We start from the raw sequence: 20,201 nt of genomic DNA on the forward strand, positions 1-20,201 counted from the left end.
AACGCAGAGAAGGGCTCAATGGGAGTATTGAATGCAGTAGATGACTCCCGCAGATTCAAATCACTTGGAAGGACAGTTTGGGCCCAGAACGGTGGTGAGGGAGAAGCTGTGAGCATAGGTGTGGCACTTCCTGCTGTCATAGAGGAAGGTGCCATGGGGGCTGATTAGTGGGAAGGGATGAGTGGACAAGGGAGTAACGAAGGGAGCGGAAACTATGGAATAGAAAAACTGACTAAAACCCAGATAAAACGTTAAAAATTGGGAGAAAAAAAAAGTCCTGCTGAAAATCTAAAGATTGAAACCTATCTGCATTCCCTTTCTCCACATGTCAGCTTGTACAATTGCTATTTATAAGTACAAGCAACTTTTAGTTATTTGTCTAATTTCCCCAGTACTGCATTTGACAGGATACTTCTACTCTTAAAGTGAAATAGAATTGTTTTCTTAAAAGTCTTTCATTTTGAAACACTATTTTCATTAAGACAGGATCCATTTCGAGCTCCCGGCAGCAGACTGACTCAACCAATTCATCATTATCTCATGGAAACAAGTTATTGGAGGCCATCACGACATCAAACTATTCATAAAGCAAGACTAAGCTAGGCAAAAACCAAGCTGATTAGGTAGCAAGGCAGGATTTAAACTTTACTTTCTCTGGCTATTTCTTCTGCAGAGAGGCGGGAACAGTTTAATGAACTGGAGTGGTCTCAAGAGACACCAATTACAAATGTGTCTATTTCTGGAAAGGAACTTTCTGGGTCAAGTCTGGCTGTTGAAGGTTTATTTTCCTGAAGACTAGTTACATAAGCCATTTTCTGTGCATTTCTGTCACCAGATTTGGACATTCCTTTGGTTTTACAAGAAAACTGGTATGCAGGATCACAATGTGGTATTTATATTGCAGGAACAAAGCCAAGCAATTTTGCTTGCCCACTTTCCAAACGCAAAATTAACTGGCAACGTATTAGCAACCACTTTATTGAGAAGGCACTCGCGTGATTCAATCCTTACTTTCTAAAGGGTGCATGATGAGAATGTAACATTAAATGAGAATTAAACAAAGGGAGCAAGAATGAAATGCTGCTCCAAGGGGGCAAAAGGACGGAGGACAACACACCTTGATAAAGGGCTCCGACCTGAAACATTGACAGACCATTTCTATCACTGGACATTGGCTGACCTGATGAATTCCTCCAGCAGACGGTTTGTTCAAGATTTCATCATCTGCAGTTTCTATGTTCTGAATGTTTGCGACTACTTCACGTATTAATGGCACAAATTTGATCTTCTATTTGGACCCTGGTAACATAGGTTCTTAGACACTATTTATCTATCAGGGCTCAATAAAACTAGTATAATGAGACCTTTCCTGGACCCAACATACTAATATTATTGTGAAGAAAGCACATCAGTGTCACCACTTCTTTAGGAGCTTGAGAATGTTTGGTATGACATCAGAAACCTTCGCAAACCTCTTCAGATCTGTAGCAGAAAGTATGCTGACGGGCTGCATCAAGGCCTGGGCAGAAAGCCTTGCAAGGCAAAACTTTCCACCGTCGAGAACATCTACAAGGAACGTTGCCGTCGAAGAGCAGCAGCAACCATCAAGGATCCCTACCACCCAGGACATTGGTTACATTTAAAGAAAGACTGGATAGTTACATGGATAGGAGAGGACTGGAGGGGTATGGACCGGGTGCTGGTCAGTGAGACTGGGAGGGTGGGGATTTGTTACGGCATGGACTAGTAGGGCCAAACTGGCCTGTCCTGTGCTGTAAGTGGTTATGTGATTATATGGACATGCTGTGTTCTTGCTGCTACCATCAGGAAGGAAGTCTAGATGCCACAAGACTCGTACAGGAACAGTTGTCACCCCTCCACTAACAGACAATTCAACAACAGTCTCTTTTACACATTGTTAATTACTGATTTTTTTTCTGTATTAGTTTATATTTCTCTCTTTAGTATACATTTTTTGAGTATAGTTGCACTATTGATAAGTAGAAAATCTGCCTGGCCTGCAAGAAAAATATCACGGTTGTATGTGATGTCATGTATGTATTCTGACAAAACATTTGAACTTGATCACTTACAGTGTAGTCAGGATAACGTTCACTCAGCCGCCAATCGAACAAAGATACAACATCAGAGAGACATCAGGGAGTGCTGTGTGATGTGCTTTACTGAAACACGAACATTCCAGACCTGGCGCTGCAGCCCAAGGGCAACACCCTCCATAGCACTGACCAAATACCGGTGTCAGGAAAAACCAGGGGAGGCAGCATTTAGGTCATCATCAATTCAAGGTGGTGCACAAACATGATGGTTATGTTCCAGCCCTGCTCCCCCAACCTGGAACATCAGGCAATCAAGTGACACTCATTCTATCTGCCGAGGGAGTTCACTGCCATCATCCTGGTTGCAGTGTATGTTCCACCCCAGGCTAACATCAGGTGGGCATTGGAGGGACTGAGCACTGTGAGACAGCACATCCTGATGCCTTCTCGACCATTGTAAGGGACTTCAATCAGGCCAACCTGAAGAAGACCAACAAACTACCATCAACACGACACATGCGAGACCAGGGGAACCAACACACTCAACAATGAAAAGCACCTACTGAGCCATACCACGACCGCACTTTAGCAAGATTGATCATCTGGCTGTACTTCTACTCCTGGTATACAAGCAGAGACTGAGGACCACAGCATCACTGGTGAAGTCAGCAAAATTATAGTCGAGGGAGGCAGAGGAGCATCTGCAGACTGCCATGAATCGGTGGACTGGAACATTCGTAGACTCGAATGAATATGCAACAGGTCTCACCGACTTCATCAAGACCTGCATGTATGTGTATACTCCCCAACCAGAAGCCCTGAATGAATTTGAGGATTGGCAACCTGCTGAGGACAAGAACAAGGGCATTTAAGGCAGGGGATCTAGATCTATACAAGACCAGGTATGACCTGCAGAAGGCTATCTCTGAGGCAAAGTGGCAATTACAGAGACCGAGATACTCCAGCTATAGCAGGGAGTGCAAGCGATTATAGCCTACAAGGTGGGTGCGATGCTTCATTACTCGATGAGTTGAACACCTTCTAATCCCACTTTAAGAACAACAACTAAACGTGCCGATTAGAATCTCTGCAAAGGCTGAGGACTCTGGGATATCTCTCAGAGGATAATGTTTTTTTTTAAACTTTATTTAAGATTTTATAACATGAGTAACATATAGATTACATTTAAAAACATTAAGAATAAAATAATAAAATTACAATACAATATCAGTAATCTTAATAAACTATACCCTCCCCAATAATTATTACACATTAATAACCCAACTCAAATTAGTCCAACCCCCTTTCCCCCCAAAATAAAGAGTGAAGAATCAATAAAGTTAATAATATATGTGAGAGAAAAAAACCCACTTACAAAACAAAAACAAAAAACATAACCTATTAAAATACTAACAGAAAGAAAAGTAATTAATACTAAGATATCAGACTTAAAAAACATATTAAATCAAACTTAAATGCATATATTTAACAAACGGAGTTAAGATGAAACATATATTTAACTCAAACTTAATATAAAAAATTAGTAAAGTTAGTAACATCATCTATCAAAAATTCTTAAACAATAATCAATTCTTAAAAAAAAATTGTAGCATGAAAAAAAGATGAAAAAAAACTCTCTATAGAGATAAACCTTCACCAAATATCAACTAACTTCACATCTATCATCATATTAGTCACATAAACCACCATCTTAAAACAAAATTCAAACCTCATTAAGAATTGTACAATTCAATTTATAACTTTCACCATTATTCCATTCGTTCTATAACTAAAATAGCAAAATAATATACACCAGAATTACCACTCTTTTCACCTTAAAGTTAAAGAAAAAATATTAAAAAAAACTTATCCATCCCATTCAATTTAAATTTCAGATATTCCTTATCTACTGAATAAACTTTACAAAAAAACCACATCAATTTTTAGTTTTTTAAACAATCAAATACTTTCTTATGCTTTTTTGTTTATATTTAAACAAAAAAAAACCCTTCACTCTTTAATCTAATACAAAAAAAAAGGAAAAAAAACGGTAGGAGGTTAAAAATACCCCCTCCCGTCTAAACCGCGCAATGCGGTAACTCCCAAAAAAAAATGGGTGTGAGATAACTCACACGTAGCAGATGACTTTCAGGAAATAGTGCATATCCAGTTCTCTCCCCCAACTCTCACTTCATCTTAAACTAACATCATCATTATTTAATATCCCTTTTTTAAAAAAAAATTAGAAAAAAAAGGACAACTCTTCTTTTAATCAGCTCCAACTGCCGAGTCACCATTACAACCATTCCTTCTTGGAGCACGGCTCTTTTCTTCCATCTCTTGTCTCCTTAGAGATCGCGGCGGACTATGTCTCTGTTGAAACTGAGTAATTGGCAGCTCTTGAGCAAATGCTATAGCTTCCTTTGGAGAATCAAAGAACTTTGGTTGGCAACCATCTTGAAAAACCTTCAAAACAGCTGGATATCTAAAGGTTGCCTTGTAACCTTTCTTCCACAACAACTCTTCAGCAGGATTGAATTCCCGTCGTTGGAACATAACTTCTTGACTCAAATCCGCATAGAAGAAAACTCGATTATTTTGAATCATCAAGGGTGATTTTCTCTGTTGTGCATTTCTAATAGCCACTCGTAAAATTATTTCTCTGTCATAATAATTCAAGCAACGAACCAAAACAGGTCTTGGACTTTGACCTGAAATAGGTCTTCTACGCAAGGCTCTATGAGCACGTACCAGTATTATACCTTCCGGGAAATGTTCTTGACCCAGCACCTGCGGAATCCATTCAGTAAAAAATTTTCTTGGGTCTGGTCCCTCCATACCTTCCGGCAAACCAATAATCTTTATATTGTTCCGTCTGGATTGGTTTTCCAAATAATCAATCTTTTTCACCAAATTTTAATTTTGAGTTTGTAAGTCTTCGACCATTTTGGTCACTTGATCCCGTATTTCGTCTATATCTTCTTCACATGAATTAAATTTATCTCTCACTTCAAGCTTAAAAGCTCCAAACTCAGCCATCTGTTGAGAATGTATTTTCATCAAAGTATTAAACCTAGTACCAAGTTCAGTCATAATCTTGGATAATCCCTGCATTGTATAAGATAATTTCGATTCAAGATTCACAAAAATCTTTACAATTGGAAGAGATTTTGGCTCAACAGATTCCTGCTTCTTCTGCATAACCAAAGGATCTTCTGTTCCTTCCTTCATTCTGGTTGCCTTCCTTGTAGTATTACTGCGTGTGGAAACCCCAGCCACAGCCTCTCCAGCAATGACTGGAGGACGCTGGCCGGGGTTTTCCCCAGTCCATAATGTATTAAATTCTCCCAGTACATCAAGTCGTATAGGTTCTTGTATCTCAAGAGATGCAGTTTGCAGCGCCACCTCTACAGTTGACAAATGCCTTTGAGTAACTCTTTGTTCTAAAGGCTGTTTGGCGCCCTCTTTAGGGGGCTCTATCGATGTAACATAGAGCTCTACATCCGAACACTGTACCTCTCTCCTGGGATCCATTTCACGCTGAGTCCCGGTGTCTTTCCTGTAGGTAGGCTCCAAAACTTGAACTTTTGGAAAATGTAGTTTTTTGATGATCTGTTGTCGTTTTTTTTTGCTCTTTTCCACCAATTGTACCATCATAAGTTAAATTAACAGCACTGAAATTATCTAAACTTTTAAAGAATTTTAACGGGCATTTCTAGACAAAACAATAAGATAGAGTCAGGAGAGGACTGGAAGGCACGTCTGATCCTTACGCCATCTTGCCACGCCCCCCAGAGGATAATGTTAGAATATCATTCAAGAGGGCGAGCCCTCGAAAGGTATCAGGCCCTGACAGCGCACCTGGCAGGGGACTGAAAATCTGCACTAACCAACTAGCCAGAGTGTTTGTGGACATTTACAACCTCTCATTGCTCCAGTCAGAGATTCCCACCTGCTTCAAAAGGGCATTAATCATCCCAGAACCCAAGAGTAATGTGAGCTGCCTCAACAACTACTGCCCAATAGCACTAACTTCTACTGTGATGAAATGCTTTGATAAGCTGGTCATGGCCAGAATTAACCTAAGTAAAGATCTGGACCCACTGCAATTCACCTATCGTCACAATCGCTCCACAGCGGATGCAATATCGCTGGCTCTCCACTCAGCTCTGGAACACATCGAAAACAGCAAATCATACTGCTCTTCATCGACTACACTTCAGGCTTCAACACCATTAATCCCTCAGTGATGGTCGATAAGCTACAAACTCTAGGCCTCTGTACCTCCCTCTGCAACTGGATCCTTGACTTTCCCATTGCAAGACGACAGTCAGTACGAATTGGAAGCAATGTCTCCTCCTCACTGATTATCAACACAGGAGCATCCCAAGGATGCATGCTTAGTCCACTGCTCCACTCATTACATATCCATGACTGTGTGCCCAGGCACAATTCCAATGCTATCTACAAGTTTGCCGATGACACCATAGCTGTCAATAGTATCACAAACGGCAATGAGGAAGCAAACAGGAGGGAGATAGAACAGCTCATTAAGTGGTGTCACATCAACAACCTCATGTTCAATGTTAGCAAAACCAAGGAGATGGTTGTGGTCTTCAGGAGGGAGTCAAGGGAACACAACCCAGTCCTCATCAAGGGCTCAGTAGTGGAGAGGATCAAGAACTTCACATTCCTGGGTGTCAACATCTCTAAGGATGTATCCTGGAGTCTCCATGTTGATGCAATCAGGAAGAAGGCTCACCAGCAGCTATACTTTGAGGTGCTTGAGGAGATTCAATCTGTCGCTGAAGACTCTCGAAAACTACAGTGGAGAGCTTTCTGGCTGGTTGCATCTCTGCCTGGTACAGAGGCACCAACTCTCAGGACAAGAATAAACTTCAAAGGGTTGTTAACTTGGCCTGCGAAATCACAGGCACCAGACTTCACTCTACCGAGGACATCTGCATGAGGCGGTGTCTTAAAAAAGCAGCCTCTATCCTCAAAGAACCCCACCACCCAGGCCACGCCCTCTTCACTCTGCTACCATTGGCAAAAAAAGTAAAGGAGCCGAAAGACAAGCACCCAGCAGCACAAGGACAGTATCTTCCCCACCGCCATCAGATTCCTGAATCATCAACGAACCAAAGACACGGCCTATTATTTTTAAATATTACTGTTGTAAGATGGTTCATAATATATATGTTTGCACTGTGAGGCTGCCGCAAAACACTGAATTTTGTGACTTGTTCATGACAGTAAATTCTGATTTAATGCTGGTGTTACCTGACCACATAGCCCATGAATAAATTAAAAATGCAAGGCTCTGAGATCCATTGTTCCTTTAGGCCTCGAACATTAGCCCTCTGTACCCAAGTGAAAGAAGCTGTGGTGAGGAGCTTGAAGCAAGTTTCCATCTTTGGCTTTTTGGTTTTGAAATCCCAACCAAATATTTCCAGCACTCCATTCAAGTGGGATTAAAATCAAAATTGCTTTTAAGTCAATGATCGAGTATTTTTGCCATTTCTCAATTGACGAGTGCTGTACCATGTGGATTTCAGCATTTGCATTCTAAAAATTCATCTTCCAGCCTTTGTGATGAACATTTTAATCCACACGATTATGCAAATGCTGAAGATGGATTCAAGAGCATTAGCAGAAACACAATATTTGCACATCCATCCTCTAGATATTGCAGCTTCTTTATTGTTTCCATCATTTGCCATAGAGCACGGGTACAAGTATGTTTCTGGTACACACAGCAGTGCTGAATTGGAATTGTTCCAACTGCAGTAATTCTATTCCATTCACCTCCTCCCTTATCCATTTGTTAGTCTACAGCACCCTGACAAAACCAATTTCCTTTCTTCCTCTGGGCCATTTTATCATATTTTTGACAATGAAGAGCTGACATCGGAAACCAAATTGATGACAGCAAGGTGCCTTTTTGGACACGAAACAAAACCGAATAACGAGTGAGATTTCTCCAAGAAAAAAGACGGAAGGGATTGTTACACCGTCGTTTCCCTTTATTCTATTGAAACTGAGACTAGGCAGTCTTCGACTCCAATGTGCATCAGGATCTCAAAACGAGCTACACAATTACCAGTTTTTTTAATATAAGACAATTAATGTAAATACCTGCAACACTCAAATCGAACACCCTGGGCTGGTTTGTGAGAACTGATAGTTTCAATTACATTTTAATTCAACTCACCAGAGGAGGCTTTTATGTTATCAATTTCTACTAAATATATCCTATTACCTCCAGTAATATCTAAATTAAGAACAATGAGTCACACCAAGGGATTTGATTCCTACCCAATTTGATAAAATGTGGGATTTCCAATCATTTACAATTTTTAAAAATTCCTTTTGAAAATTGTTTTGCACGAGTTACTGTCTTGCCAGCCATCCTGGCCCATTCCAACTAACACACTTCTCTGGTAAGCACCCGAAACCTTGTTTGACGCAGCTAAAAACAAGCGATGGAATATCAAGACAAATGTAGTGAAATGTTAGCACACGTGGGCACAAAGGTCAGAATGTCCCTAGATACTATACAAAGAAAACTGAAGTTAAATGAAATCATTAATGCACCAACTCTTCATGGAAAAATGCAAATATCTAAATTTAAGGAACATCATTCACGGAGGTTTGGGAGGAACAGCTAAAAGTACATTAGATATCCAAAACAATATCATGTTTGAAGGTGAGTCACTCGAGCAAAATCCTCAGATCAACAGGACAGGCTAAATTTGATTCTATTTAGAAAAAATATTTGAGGAGGTTGCATTGACCCAAAATTATCTCAGTGCTCCTGTTAATCAATTTAACTCACAAAAGTAGACTTGTCCTTGTGTTTCGTACCATCTGCTCAAACCATTGCTTTTTTTGCCCAAGCATTTGAAACAAGTGTCTGATCTTCCGTTTTTAATTTTAAAAGGAATTGACCCTATAAAAAGGTCCCAAAGGCCTCCTTTGAGTTCACCCAACAATAAAGTGCCAGGAACGTAACTTTGCCAAATTTCAAACAAAAGCAAGACGTCCAGGCACTTCATGCATATGCTCACCTTTGTCCTGGAATACAAGCAGCTCCTTCTGCAACACTTCCAGGTCCCGTCCAAGTGCCCGCTCCTGCCTCTCAAGTTCATTCCGCAGCACCAAGATCTTCAGCTGTAAACGCTCCCGTTCCTTTTTCTAACAGGAAGAGAAAAGTGAAACTCTTTTTACTTCAGCAGTTTGCCAAAATGTCCACCTCCACAGTTGGCAGAGCGGTTAGCACCATGCCTTTACAGCGCCAGCGATTGGGAGCGAGGATTCGAATTGTGCTCAGTCTGTAAGAAGTTGGTACGTTCTCCTTGAGTCGCCGTGGGTTTCCTCCCACCATTCAAAACGTAACGACGGTGTAGGTTAATTGGGTGTAAAATGGGCGGCACGGACTCGTGGGCTGAAATGGCTGCATGTCTACATTTAAAATTTAAATAGGGTGTTGCAGAATGGAAACTAAGCAGTTTGAGTTGGTTGTTAGTTCAGCACAGCACTGTGGACAGAAGGGCCTGTACTGTGAATCTCTACGTTCTAGAAATTAAACACCCTGGAGTGAAATTGCATTTGGAGATCACAGTCTTTGGACTATGTGACCAATGGCGTCACTGCTGGGTGCTCCAGCACCTGTTGCTGACACCAAATGACTCAATTGTTGAGAAAAGATGTTAAACATTTTCTCCACTGCTCTATATAATGATGCAATGTATATTTGAGGTTCCCCCCACCCACAACTTCTACAAAGCCTCTGACAAACTGGGCAAAGGTATCCTTGAAAATCAGATGTCTCACAAGAAATTTGCCTGATATGGAAAAAAAAAGACCAATCATGGTTACTGTTCACAAGGATGTTGCCAGAAATTTTGGGGGGGGGGGGGGGGGGGGGCGCGGGGTTGAATTATTAAGAAAGATTGGAGAGGTTGGGGCTGTCCTGCTTGGAACAGAAGAGGCTAAGGAGTTTCCTTGACGAGGTTTATGAAATCAAAGAGGGCATAAATAAGGTGTATGGTCAGTCTTTTTCCCAGTAAAGTAAATTCAGTAGTAAATCATAAAATTCTGTAGACATTGTGGTTGAAGTAAAAACAAAAAATAATGGAGAAACTCAGCAGGTCAAACTGTGTCCTTTATGTAGCAAAGGCAAAGATACAGAACTGACATTTTGGGCTTGAGGCCTTCATCAATGGAAGCTTTTGATTGGGATTGTTGCAGAGTGAAGAAGGAAGAGCGTTCTGAGGAGGTAAGGATGGAATACGAGGAGGGTGGTAAAGTTGAGTTGGTAGATGTCTCAGCCGCAGCTGGAAATTAAAGGTCCAGAGTATATTTAGTAGATCACTGAAGACTCTCCAAGACCTCTACAGGTGTACCATGGAGAGAATTCTGCCTGGTTGCATCACTCTCCAGTTTAGAGGTGCCAAATCTCAGGACAAGGAAAAACTCCACATGGTTGCTAACTTGGCCTGCGACATCACATACACTAGACTTCACTCCATCAAGGACATCCACTTGAGATGGTGTCTTAAAAAAAAAGACCCCCACCACCTCGACAATGCCCTCTTCACTCTGCTCCTATCAGGTAAAAGGTACAGAAGCCTAAAGATGAGCATTCAACGGCACAAGGACAGCTTTTATCCCGCTGCCATCAGATTCCTGAATGATCAATGAACCATGCACTATTATTTTTATTTTTATATTCTTGTTGTAAGATGGTTCATAATATGAATGTTTACATTATGATGCTGCCACGAAGCATTGTATTCCACTTGTTCATAACAATAAATTCTGTTTCTGTGAAAACCAGAGGCCAAAGTTTTAAAGTGAGAGGACCCCAAAACCCAACAGAAATAGATATTTACCAAGACAAATGGTTACTTAAACAAAAGTTGCTTTTTATTATCTTTAAACATGAAAAGAGAAACAAACTTTAACTTATCATATTAACTTACTTTACCTAACTTAACACCCTTCTAATTCTCAGCACACGTGTGTGTAATGTATGTGTAAGTTCAGAAAAGTTCTTTGGTTCACAGTCCAATCTCACTTCTAATTCCTCCAAGTTCACTGGTTGCAGGCAACTCTTAGACTGTGCACAGAATTTAATATGTATCAAGTTCACCAGGCTTTGGTGTTCAAAAGGTAAATGGTTACTGCTCAGGAAGGTTCTTGTAGGTTTTCAGAGAGAGATAGGTGTTGTTCCAGCATATCCTCAACTGAGGTACTTCCATCAGTCACCTCAGTGTCTTGCTGACGAAACTTGCCCCATCAGGGTTCTCTAGATGATAACCACTTTACAGAGTTCCTTTTTGTTTCTCTTATTCCAAGTGAAATATGAGACAGCCAGTCCTCTCCTCTTGGATGAGCTGCAAGGGCTGACTTGGCTATCATCCACACTGGAGCTTCTTGCCAGACTTTCCTATTTCAGTTGGCTGACACTGTTCTTTTTTTTTTCTCTCTCTCTCACACACACACACACTCTGAATCTGAGACATCCTGTTTGACTCTCTCTGCTTGCAAAACCACATGACCCTCTTACAACAGCAAGTCTTCTGTGGACAAAAGGGCACCAGCCTGCTCTTTCGTTTGCTGCTTTTCGATAAACAAGAACCCCTCAGTGACCTCTCTGAGCACTCTTCATAGCTCCTGCAAAAGCCACTATGTCTCCAGTATTTCAAATAAGATCTGTTTTAAAGGTGACCTTCTCTAACAAACCTTGTCCAATTTATCTCCCAAAAACATTTCTATATACTCTATCACATAGGGGAAAGATTTAAAGGAGGTGCAAAGGCCAAGCTTCTTTTTCAGTGGGTATATATCATAGAAAGGATATCCGAAACATTTTGAATGTTGAAAGGATTGGACAGAGTAGATGTGAATCTACTGGGTGAATCCAGGACAAGACGGCACAGTCATTTAAAACAGAGATGAGGAGAAATTTCTACAGCCAGAGGGTTGTGGATTGGTGGAATTCGTTGCCACATCCAGCTGTGGAAGCCTGATCATTGGGGGAGTTTAAGGAGGACACTGATTGGTATCTAATTAGGGCATCAAGGGATATGGGGAAAAGACCAAACTCGATGTGAGAACTTGGTGGAGTTACAGAGCAGACTCTATGGTCCAAATGGCCTAGTTATGATCCTTTATCTTGTGATCAAAAGAGCCCACTAGCAGAGGCAGTTTCAATTAGATTGTTAAAGACATTTGGACAGGTTCATGGATAGGAAAATGAAAGGGGGATATTGTCCAAATGCTGACTTGTTCAGGATGGTACTTCGGTTGGCACGAAAAGAAGGGGCTACATTGTGCTCTGTGCCTCAGAACATAGAATAGTGCTACTCAGTAAAAGGCTCTTTGGCCCATCATGTCTGTGCCCATAAAATGATCCCAATTGAAGTAGGATTTGTTTTTTGCCTGTGTGAGGAGAATGTGAAAATGGCTCCACTACAAAAAGTGTAAAGGAAATAACATGGGAGCAGGTTCGATGGGACAAATGGCTCAGACATCTTATCGTCTAATAGGATAAATGATGAGAAAAAAATAAGGTTGGAGTGTTTCATAAGTTCACAGCAGCAACAAACACTTGGGGAGAGAGAGAATGGACAACGAAATGAGAATAACTGACAACGCTGGTGTTGCGATATCACTATCACATCTGATGACATTTAAATAATGCAGATTCTTCCATTACACTTTGGGCCTCCATGCTGACAAACCCTCCACTACCTCCCAATGGCCAATTTTAGCAACCAGTCACCGAGCTCACCCCAAATTCTACATGATCTTGCCTTCTGGGCCAGCCAAAAATGTGCAATCCTATCAAAAGGCTTAGAAAAATTGTTGGCGCTGCCAAAATAGCAGTGATGCCTCTGGTGTGGACCAGGGAGAGCGGAGACAGAGTGCTGCTCCTAAGGTTTCAACCACTCTGTTCTAATGCTGACTGCTCCATGCAGACTTTAAACAGCCCGTTAAAGAAGTCGGCAGTGTTTGTAAGTAATATTAAAAACACAATGCTGGAGGAACTCAGCAGATCAAAGAGTGTCCTTTATATTGCAAAGATAAAGACACATAACCAACGTTTCAGGTTTGAGACATTCATCCAGGTTAGGTTTAGCTCAAGCTTGATGAAAGGCTCAAAGGAGGAAAAACCCAACACCCAACCCTAACCAACCAATTTTCCCCTGCAACCGCGTCTGCCTGTCCCGCTTCGGACTTGTCAGCCACAAACGAGCCTGCAGCTGACGTGGTCATTACTCCTCCATAAATCTTTGTCCGCGAAGCCAAGCCAAAGAAAGAAAAATAAAATACACTGTTTGACCTGCTTAGTTTCTCTACCATTATGTTTTTACTTCAACCAAGGTGTCTGCAGACTTTTGTATTTTACTTTTGTAAATAATATCCTGCAACCACAAGGTTTGTGCCTAAGATGGCAGCACCTGAGCTCAGCAGCAGACCATGAGGGGTTGTAGACTTTGAGCAGCAGCGGACCAGCGCAGGGCACCATAAACGGGGAGAACAACCTCCCCCAGCCCGTTAAGAGGCAGAAGCAGAGGAGACGACCCTACTAGGAAGATGACCATGGCAACGGACCAGCGAAAAGCTCAGCGGCTGAGTGAACCACACAGGCTATGGACAATTTAGTCAGGAGACCTGCATGGGCTGTGGGCTGCTGGAGACTGGCTCATGGGACCAGGTTTCGGAGCTGGAATTCGAGAGAGTGCTGAGGGAAATAATGGCTCCTGAAGGGCCTCGGGCACCGATTTTATTGGTGGATTAGTCCTGGAGCTCAGGTTGCCGATGAATCAAATAGGAGTCTCTGGGTCTGCAGGATCGCGGACACTCCGACTCTGAATGGATTTTTTTTTCTCTCCTACTGTTAGGGGCACCAGATAATACTAATGCCAACTTTTTAATTGCTTTACAGCAGGCAAAAATTAAACCCACTTTTTTTTTAAACTTTTCCGGGGCCAAATACAATTGATTAAAAAAATTATAATTGACCATACCATATCTTACATTAGTCGACTTAATTACATTGTCCTGACACATGTTCGCCCAATCATCTTCAGGAACAGTAAACACTAAATCAGTCTCCCATTTAAGTTTAGATTTTTCCCAATTTGACTTATCCATATTGTCTTGTAATAAATTATACATAACTGAAACATAACCCTTCTTTGGTCTAGTAAAAGTCAAAAATTCAAATTTCGACAAAGTAGGTAAATACACCTCTCTACCATAATTATCTTTTACCAAAGCCCAAAGCTGATAAGACACAAATAAAGAATTTAAAGGTTTTTCAAATCGTTCTCTCAAATGAATAAGAAAGAAATTGTCCCTCTACCAAACAGTCCTGTAGTGTCTTTATACCTTTAGAATTCCAAATCTTTAAATAAGTATTAAATATTGAAAAAGGAATAAGCTGATTATTGTATAATGGAGTTAAAATTGGTAATTTATCTTTCAACCCTAAAATTTTATTTTTTTAATCCAAATCTTTAATAAATGTTTCAGTATTGGCATATCATATTCCTGTCATAAAATCAAATTCCAACAGAATATAAATTCATGTATCTCTGTTCTAGGTAAACATGATATCTCTACCTTAGCCCAACAAGGAGGTTGAACCAAATCCATCAATCTACTAATAAACTTCAACAGAGCTGCCTCATAATAATTTTGAAAATGTGGCAATTGTAAGCCACCCAATGCATATTTCCAAGTAAGTTTGTACAACGTTACTCAAGCTAATTTACCTTTCCACAAAAACTCTCGTACTGCTTTATTCAAATCCTGAATAAAACTCTTTGGAAGTAAACTGAAATAAATATTGAATCCAAGGGAAGATATTCATCTTAATACAATTAACGCGTCCAATTAAAGTTAATGGAAGATCTTTCCATTTAATTAAATCTGCTTTAATCTGCATCAATATAGGTACATAATTTAATTGATATAATGATTGATAATAATTGCCCATCAAACACCTAAGTATTTGATTTTATTCATCCATTTTAATTTTGTAATATTTTTAAATTCAGAATAATCTTCTTCTCCAATTGGTAAAATTTCACTTTTATTCCAATTAACTTTATATCCCGACAATTCTCCAAATTTCAATAAACACTCCTGTAACTGTTTCAGCGATCTCTCAAGCTCTGTCAAATCTATCAACACATCGTCTGCGAATAGATTAATTTTATATTCTTCATCCTTAATCCTCATCCCTCTAATATCCTCATTTTGTCTAATAGCCTATGCTAACGGTTCTTTAGCCAATGCAAATAGGGCTGGCGACAATGGGCAGCCCTGACGAGTTGATCGAGTCAATTTAAAAGGTAAAGATGTCAGTCCATTTGTCATCACCCTAGAAATCGGTTTCAAATATAAAGCCTTAACCCAACCAATAAAGAAAGGGCCAAATTTAAATTTCTCTAATACCTTAAATAAAAAGTCCCATTCAACCCTATCAAAAGCTTTTTCATAATTACTTTTACCATAATTTTATACTCTACATTCAATAAAGAATAGAGATTGAAGGGGGAAAATTATAAGGGGAACATGAGGGGAAATTTCTTTCCGCAAAGGGTGGTAGGGATGTGGAATGAGCTTCCGGCACACGTGGTTGAGGCGGGATCATTGGTTACATTTAAGGAAAGACTGGATAGTTACATGGAGAGGAGAGGACTGGAGGGGTATGGACCGACCGGGTGCTGGTCAGTGGGACTAGGAGGGTGGGGATTTGTTACGGCATGGACTAGTAGGGCCGAACTGGCCTGTTCTGTGCTGTAAGTGGTTATATAGGTCTATATGAAGATGCCTGTTAAGGATCTCTGTCTTTCTTTGGGATAACAGTTATTAAAGCACTCAAACACGTTTCCGGTAACTTCTGGTCTTCAGTAACTTGATTTAACACTTCCCCAAATATATTAGAAAATTTAACATAAAAAAATTTATAAAATTCCACAGGAAACCCATCGTCTCCCAAGGACTTACCATTAGGCATTACCTGAATAGCTTTCTTGATTTCAAAATCCGTAAATGGAGATTCCAACTCCTGAATATCTTTCTCATCTAATACCGGTAACGTTAATTTAAATAAATAAGAATCAATAAAACCATTATCCTGTTTCCCCTCAGAAGTATGTACTTCTTGATAAAACGAATAAAACTGGTCATTAATTTCCTGAGGCTTATGTTATTATTGAATTCTTAACAGCATTAATAATCCGAGACACCTGTTCAGCTTTCAATTACCAGGCAAGTACTTTGTGAGCCCTTGCCCCCAACTCATAATAACGTTGTTTAGATCTATTAATTAAGCGCTCAAACTGGTAAGTTTGTAAAGTATTATAGCGTAATTTTAGCTTCGTTTATAGGGGTCTTTTTTAATCTTGTTATATCTTTCTGAAAGTCCTTTTCTAGTTCCGCAATCTGATTTTCCAACTGTAAATTTTCTGCCACATATTGTTTCTTAACTTTTGTAGAATAGCTAATGACCTGTCCCCTCAAATAAGCTTTTAAAGCATCCCATACTATAAAATGACTCTTTACAGAATTAACATTTTCAGTCAAAGAAATATGCTCTTTTACAAAAGTAACAAACTCTGGTTTTTTCAATAACATTGCATTGAACCTCCATCTATATATCAAACGTACTATCTCCAAATTTTCACAAGAGAAGATTAATAATGAATGATCTGATATAACTCTATTTTTTTATTCAGTTTGCAGTACCCTACCCTGAAGATGTGTTGATACCAAAAATAAATCAATTCTGGAAAACGAATCATGCCTTGAAGAATAAAAAGAAAAATCTTTCTCTGTAGGATTAACTTTTCTCCAAATATCTACCAAATTTAAATCTTTCATTAACGCATTAAGTTGTATTGCCATCTTTGACTTCCTTATACTCTTTGGATTTCTATCTAATAAAGGATCCAAAACACAATTAAAATCACCACCCACTAAAATATTTTCATTAGCCTGATTTAACAAGAAAAATGCTTCTGAAATAAACCGCTCATCATCTGTACTGGGTGCATATAAATTACACAGTGTCCAAAATTCCACAAAAATTTTACAATTAACTCTTAAAACTCTACCAGCATTCCCTTCAGTAGATTCCAATTCAATGGCAAGTTCTTATGAATTAAAATTGCTACTCCTTTTCCTTTAGAATTAAAAGGAGAATAAAAAACTTGACCAACCCAATCTCTTTTCAATTTCAAATGTTCTTTCTCAGTCAAATGTGTTTCTTGTAAAAAAAGCAATATCAATTTTCATCATTTTTTATATACGCCAATACTCTCTTTCTCTTTATTGGGTTATTTAACCCCTGAACATTAAAAGTTGCAAAATTCAATCTAGACATAATTTTAACTATTAGTAAATACAGACACTAAAAAAATTAAACCCTATAAAATAATACTATAATCCTTCAAAGATTAAAAAAAGGAAGAAAAAACCCTTCAAGAGTGTTAGGTAGGGAATGTTTCCTCAGTCAGCAGAACATTGTGGGCCAAAGGACCTGTACTATGCTGTAATGTCCTATGTTCTGTGTTTCTTTTAAGCTTTAAAAAAAAACTTCTACAATGTTGCTATGTTTCAGGATGTCACTTTTCTCTTCCCCGAGTTCCCCAAGTTCCATGGTAAATACAGACAGAATGCATTTAAGAACTCACTCACCTCCTGTCTTTTGGGACAGAATCATTAATCACCATTAACAACCCTTTCTTATTTAAGATAGCACTAATTCCTCTGTATCCTGTCTTCTCTAGCCATTAAGCCCCTGGAACATTCAATTCCAAATGGTACTTTTTAATTACACAACCACATCAGTCATAGCTATTAAATCAAAACCATTTGCCTCTATTTGTGCCACTATGGTGTCTATTTTGACAAATATTTTATATTCAGATGAAGCATCTTAAATATTTTACTTTTCACCAGTTTTCTTTTGTTTTCTGACACCATCTCTTGCAGATTCTGGCATTTGTTGTCTTTGACTATGTTATTCCATTCCACTCCAAATCCTCAAGATAAACACGATCTTGGGAAGGCGATGGTGACGTGACCCACCCAGCGCAGTTGGGTCTTCAGCAGCGTGGATTCGATGCTTGCGGACTCTGCCAGTTCGAGTACTTCGATGTTGGTGATGATGTCACTCCAATGGATGTTGAGGGTAGAGCGGAGACAACGCTGGTGGAAGCGTTCTAGGAGCCATAGGTGATGCCGGTAGAGGACCCATGATTCGGAGCCGAACAGGAGTGTGGGTATGACAACGGCTCTGTATACACTGATCTTGGTGAGGTTTTTCAGTTGGTTGTTTTTTCAGGCTCTTTTGTGTATTGGTGGACTGGAACCTATTCAAGAATTCAAGAACCTATCCGATGAAATGGTGCAGCCGAGGTAGGTAAACTGGTTGACCGTTTTGTGTGCCCGATGGAGATGTGGGGGGTCTGGTAGTCACGGTGGGGAGCTGGCTGATGGAGGACCTCAGTTTTCTTCAGGCTGACTTCCAGGCCAAACATTTTGGCAGTTTCCGCAAAACAGGATGTCATGCGCTGGAGAGCTGGCTCTGAATGGGCAACTAAAGCGGCATCGTCTGCAAAGAGTAGTTCACGGAACAAGTTGCTCTCGTGTCTTGGTGTGAGCTTGCAGGCGCCTCAGATTGAAGAGACTGCCATCCGTGCGGTACCAGATGTAAACAGCGTCTTCATTGTTGAGGTCTTTCACGGCTTGTTTCAGCATCATGCTGAAGAAGATAGTAAAGAGGGTTGGTGCGAGGACGCAGCCTTGCTTCACGCCGTTGTCAATGGAGAAAGGTTCGGAGAGCTCATTGCTGTATCTGACCCAACCTTGTTGGTTTTCATGCAGCTGGATAACCATGTTGAGGAACTTTGGGGGGCATCCGAGGAGCTCTAGTATTTGCCAGAGCCCTTTCCTGCTCATGGTGTCAAAGGTTTTGGTGAGGTCAACAAAGGTGATGTAGAGTCCTTTGTTTTGTTCTCTGCACTTTTCTTGGAGCTGTCTGAGGGCAAAGACCATGTCAGTAGTTCCTCTGTTTGCGCGAAAGCCGCACTGTGATTCTGGGAGGACGTTTTCGGCGACACTAAGTATTAGTCTATTAAGGAGAATCCTGGCGAAGATTTTGCCTGCAATGGAGAGCAGCGTGATTCCCCTGTAGTTTGAGCAGTCTGAAATTTGTTTTTGTACAGGGTGATGATGATGGCATCACGAAGGTCCTGAGGCAGCTTTCCTTGGTCCCAGCAGAGCATGAAAAAATCATGCAGTTTGGTTTGCAGAGCTTTGCCGCCAGCCTTCCAGACCTCTGGGGGGATTCCAACCATATCTGCTGCTTTGCCACTTTTCAGTTGTTCAATTGCCTTATATGTCTCTTCCCGTCCTAACCTGATATATATTGACTGACCATTTCTACCTATAGATGCTGGATGACCTGCTGAGTTCCTTCAGCTTCTCGATGTTATCTATTCCTATCTCACTGCGTACAACTCACTTTGCTACATTGTTCCATGCCCTTGATCTTTCCTCACAAAAATTTTTTTTCTCACTTGAACCAATCCTTCCCTTTATTAATCCCAACTATAGCCAGAGCCATCCAATTCATTCAGACATAATAAATGAGCAACATGGTTAGCAAAGAACTTCTACAATGTTGCTATGTTTCAGGATGTTTCAGGATTAGACCACATGAAGAGTACTGCAAATTGTTTTGGTCACCTTATTTAAAGGAAGATGCCAGCAACTGTGTTCGAATCTGGCACTAAGGAGTTTGTAAATTCTCCACATTTCTGTGTGGGTTTCCTCTAGGTCAGTGGTTCTCAACCTTTTTCTTTCCACTCACATCCCACTTTCAGTAATCCCTAGGCCAGCAGTGCTCTGTGATTAGGTGAAGGTGGGATGTGGGTTGGGAAGGAAAGTTGAGAACCATTGCTCTTGACCCAATGTTACTGAAATATTTTGCCTGAGAACAATTGTCATTGGCCCATTTCCTTTGGAGTTCTGAAACCCTGCACATAACGAGTCAATGAGATGCAAGGTTTTCAAACTTTTTCTTTCCACCCACATCCCACCTTAAGCAATCCC

General features: G+C 40.3%; 1 protein-coding gene across 1 annotated transcript in view; it reads right to left on the bottom strand.

Moving 5' to 3' along the window:
* uvrag (UV radiation resistance associated gene) overlaps positions 1-20,201 on the bottom strand; it is a 371,671-nt gene that overhangs the window by 254,201 nt on the left and 97,269 nt on the right. The window contains exon 9 of the mRNA XM_069892509.1: positions 9,128-9,254. Within this exon, the coding sequence (XP_069748610.1) occupies positions 9,128-9,254 (127 nt within the window). The remainder of the gene's footprint in view (positions 1-9,127; positions 9,255-20,201) is intronic.

Source organism: Narcine bancroftii, chromosome 7 (genome assembly GCF_036971445.1).
Source record: "Narcine bancroftii isolate sNarBan1 chromosome 7, sNarBan1.hap1, whole genome shotgun sequence".
Taxonomy (NCBI): Eukaryota; Metazoa; Chordata; class Chondrichthyes; order Torpediniformes; family Narcinidae; genus Narcine; species Narcine bancroftii.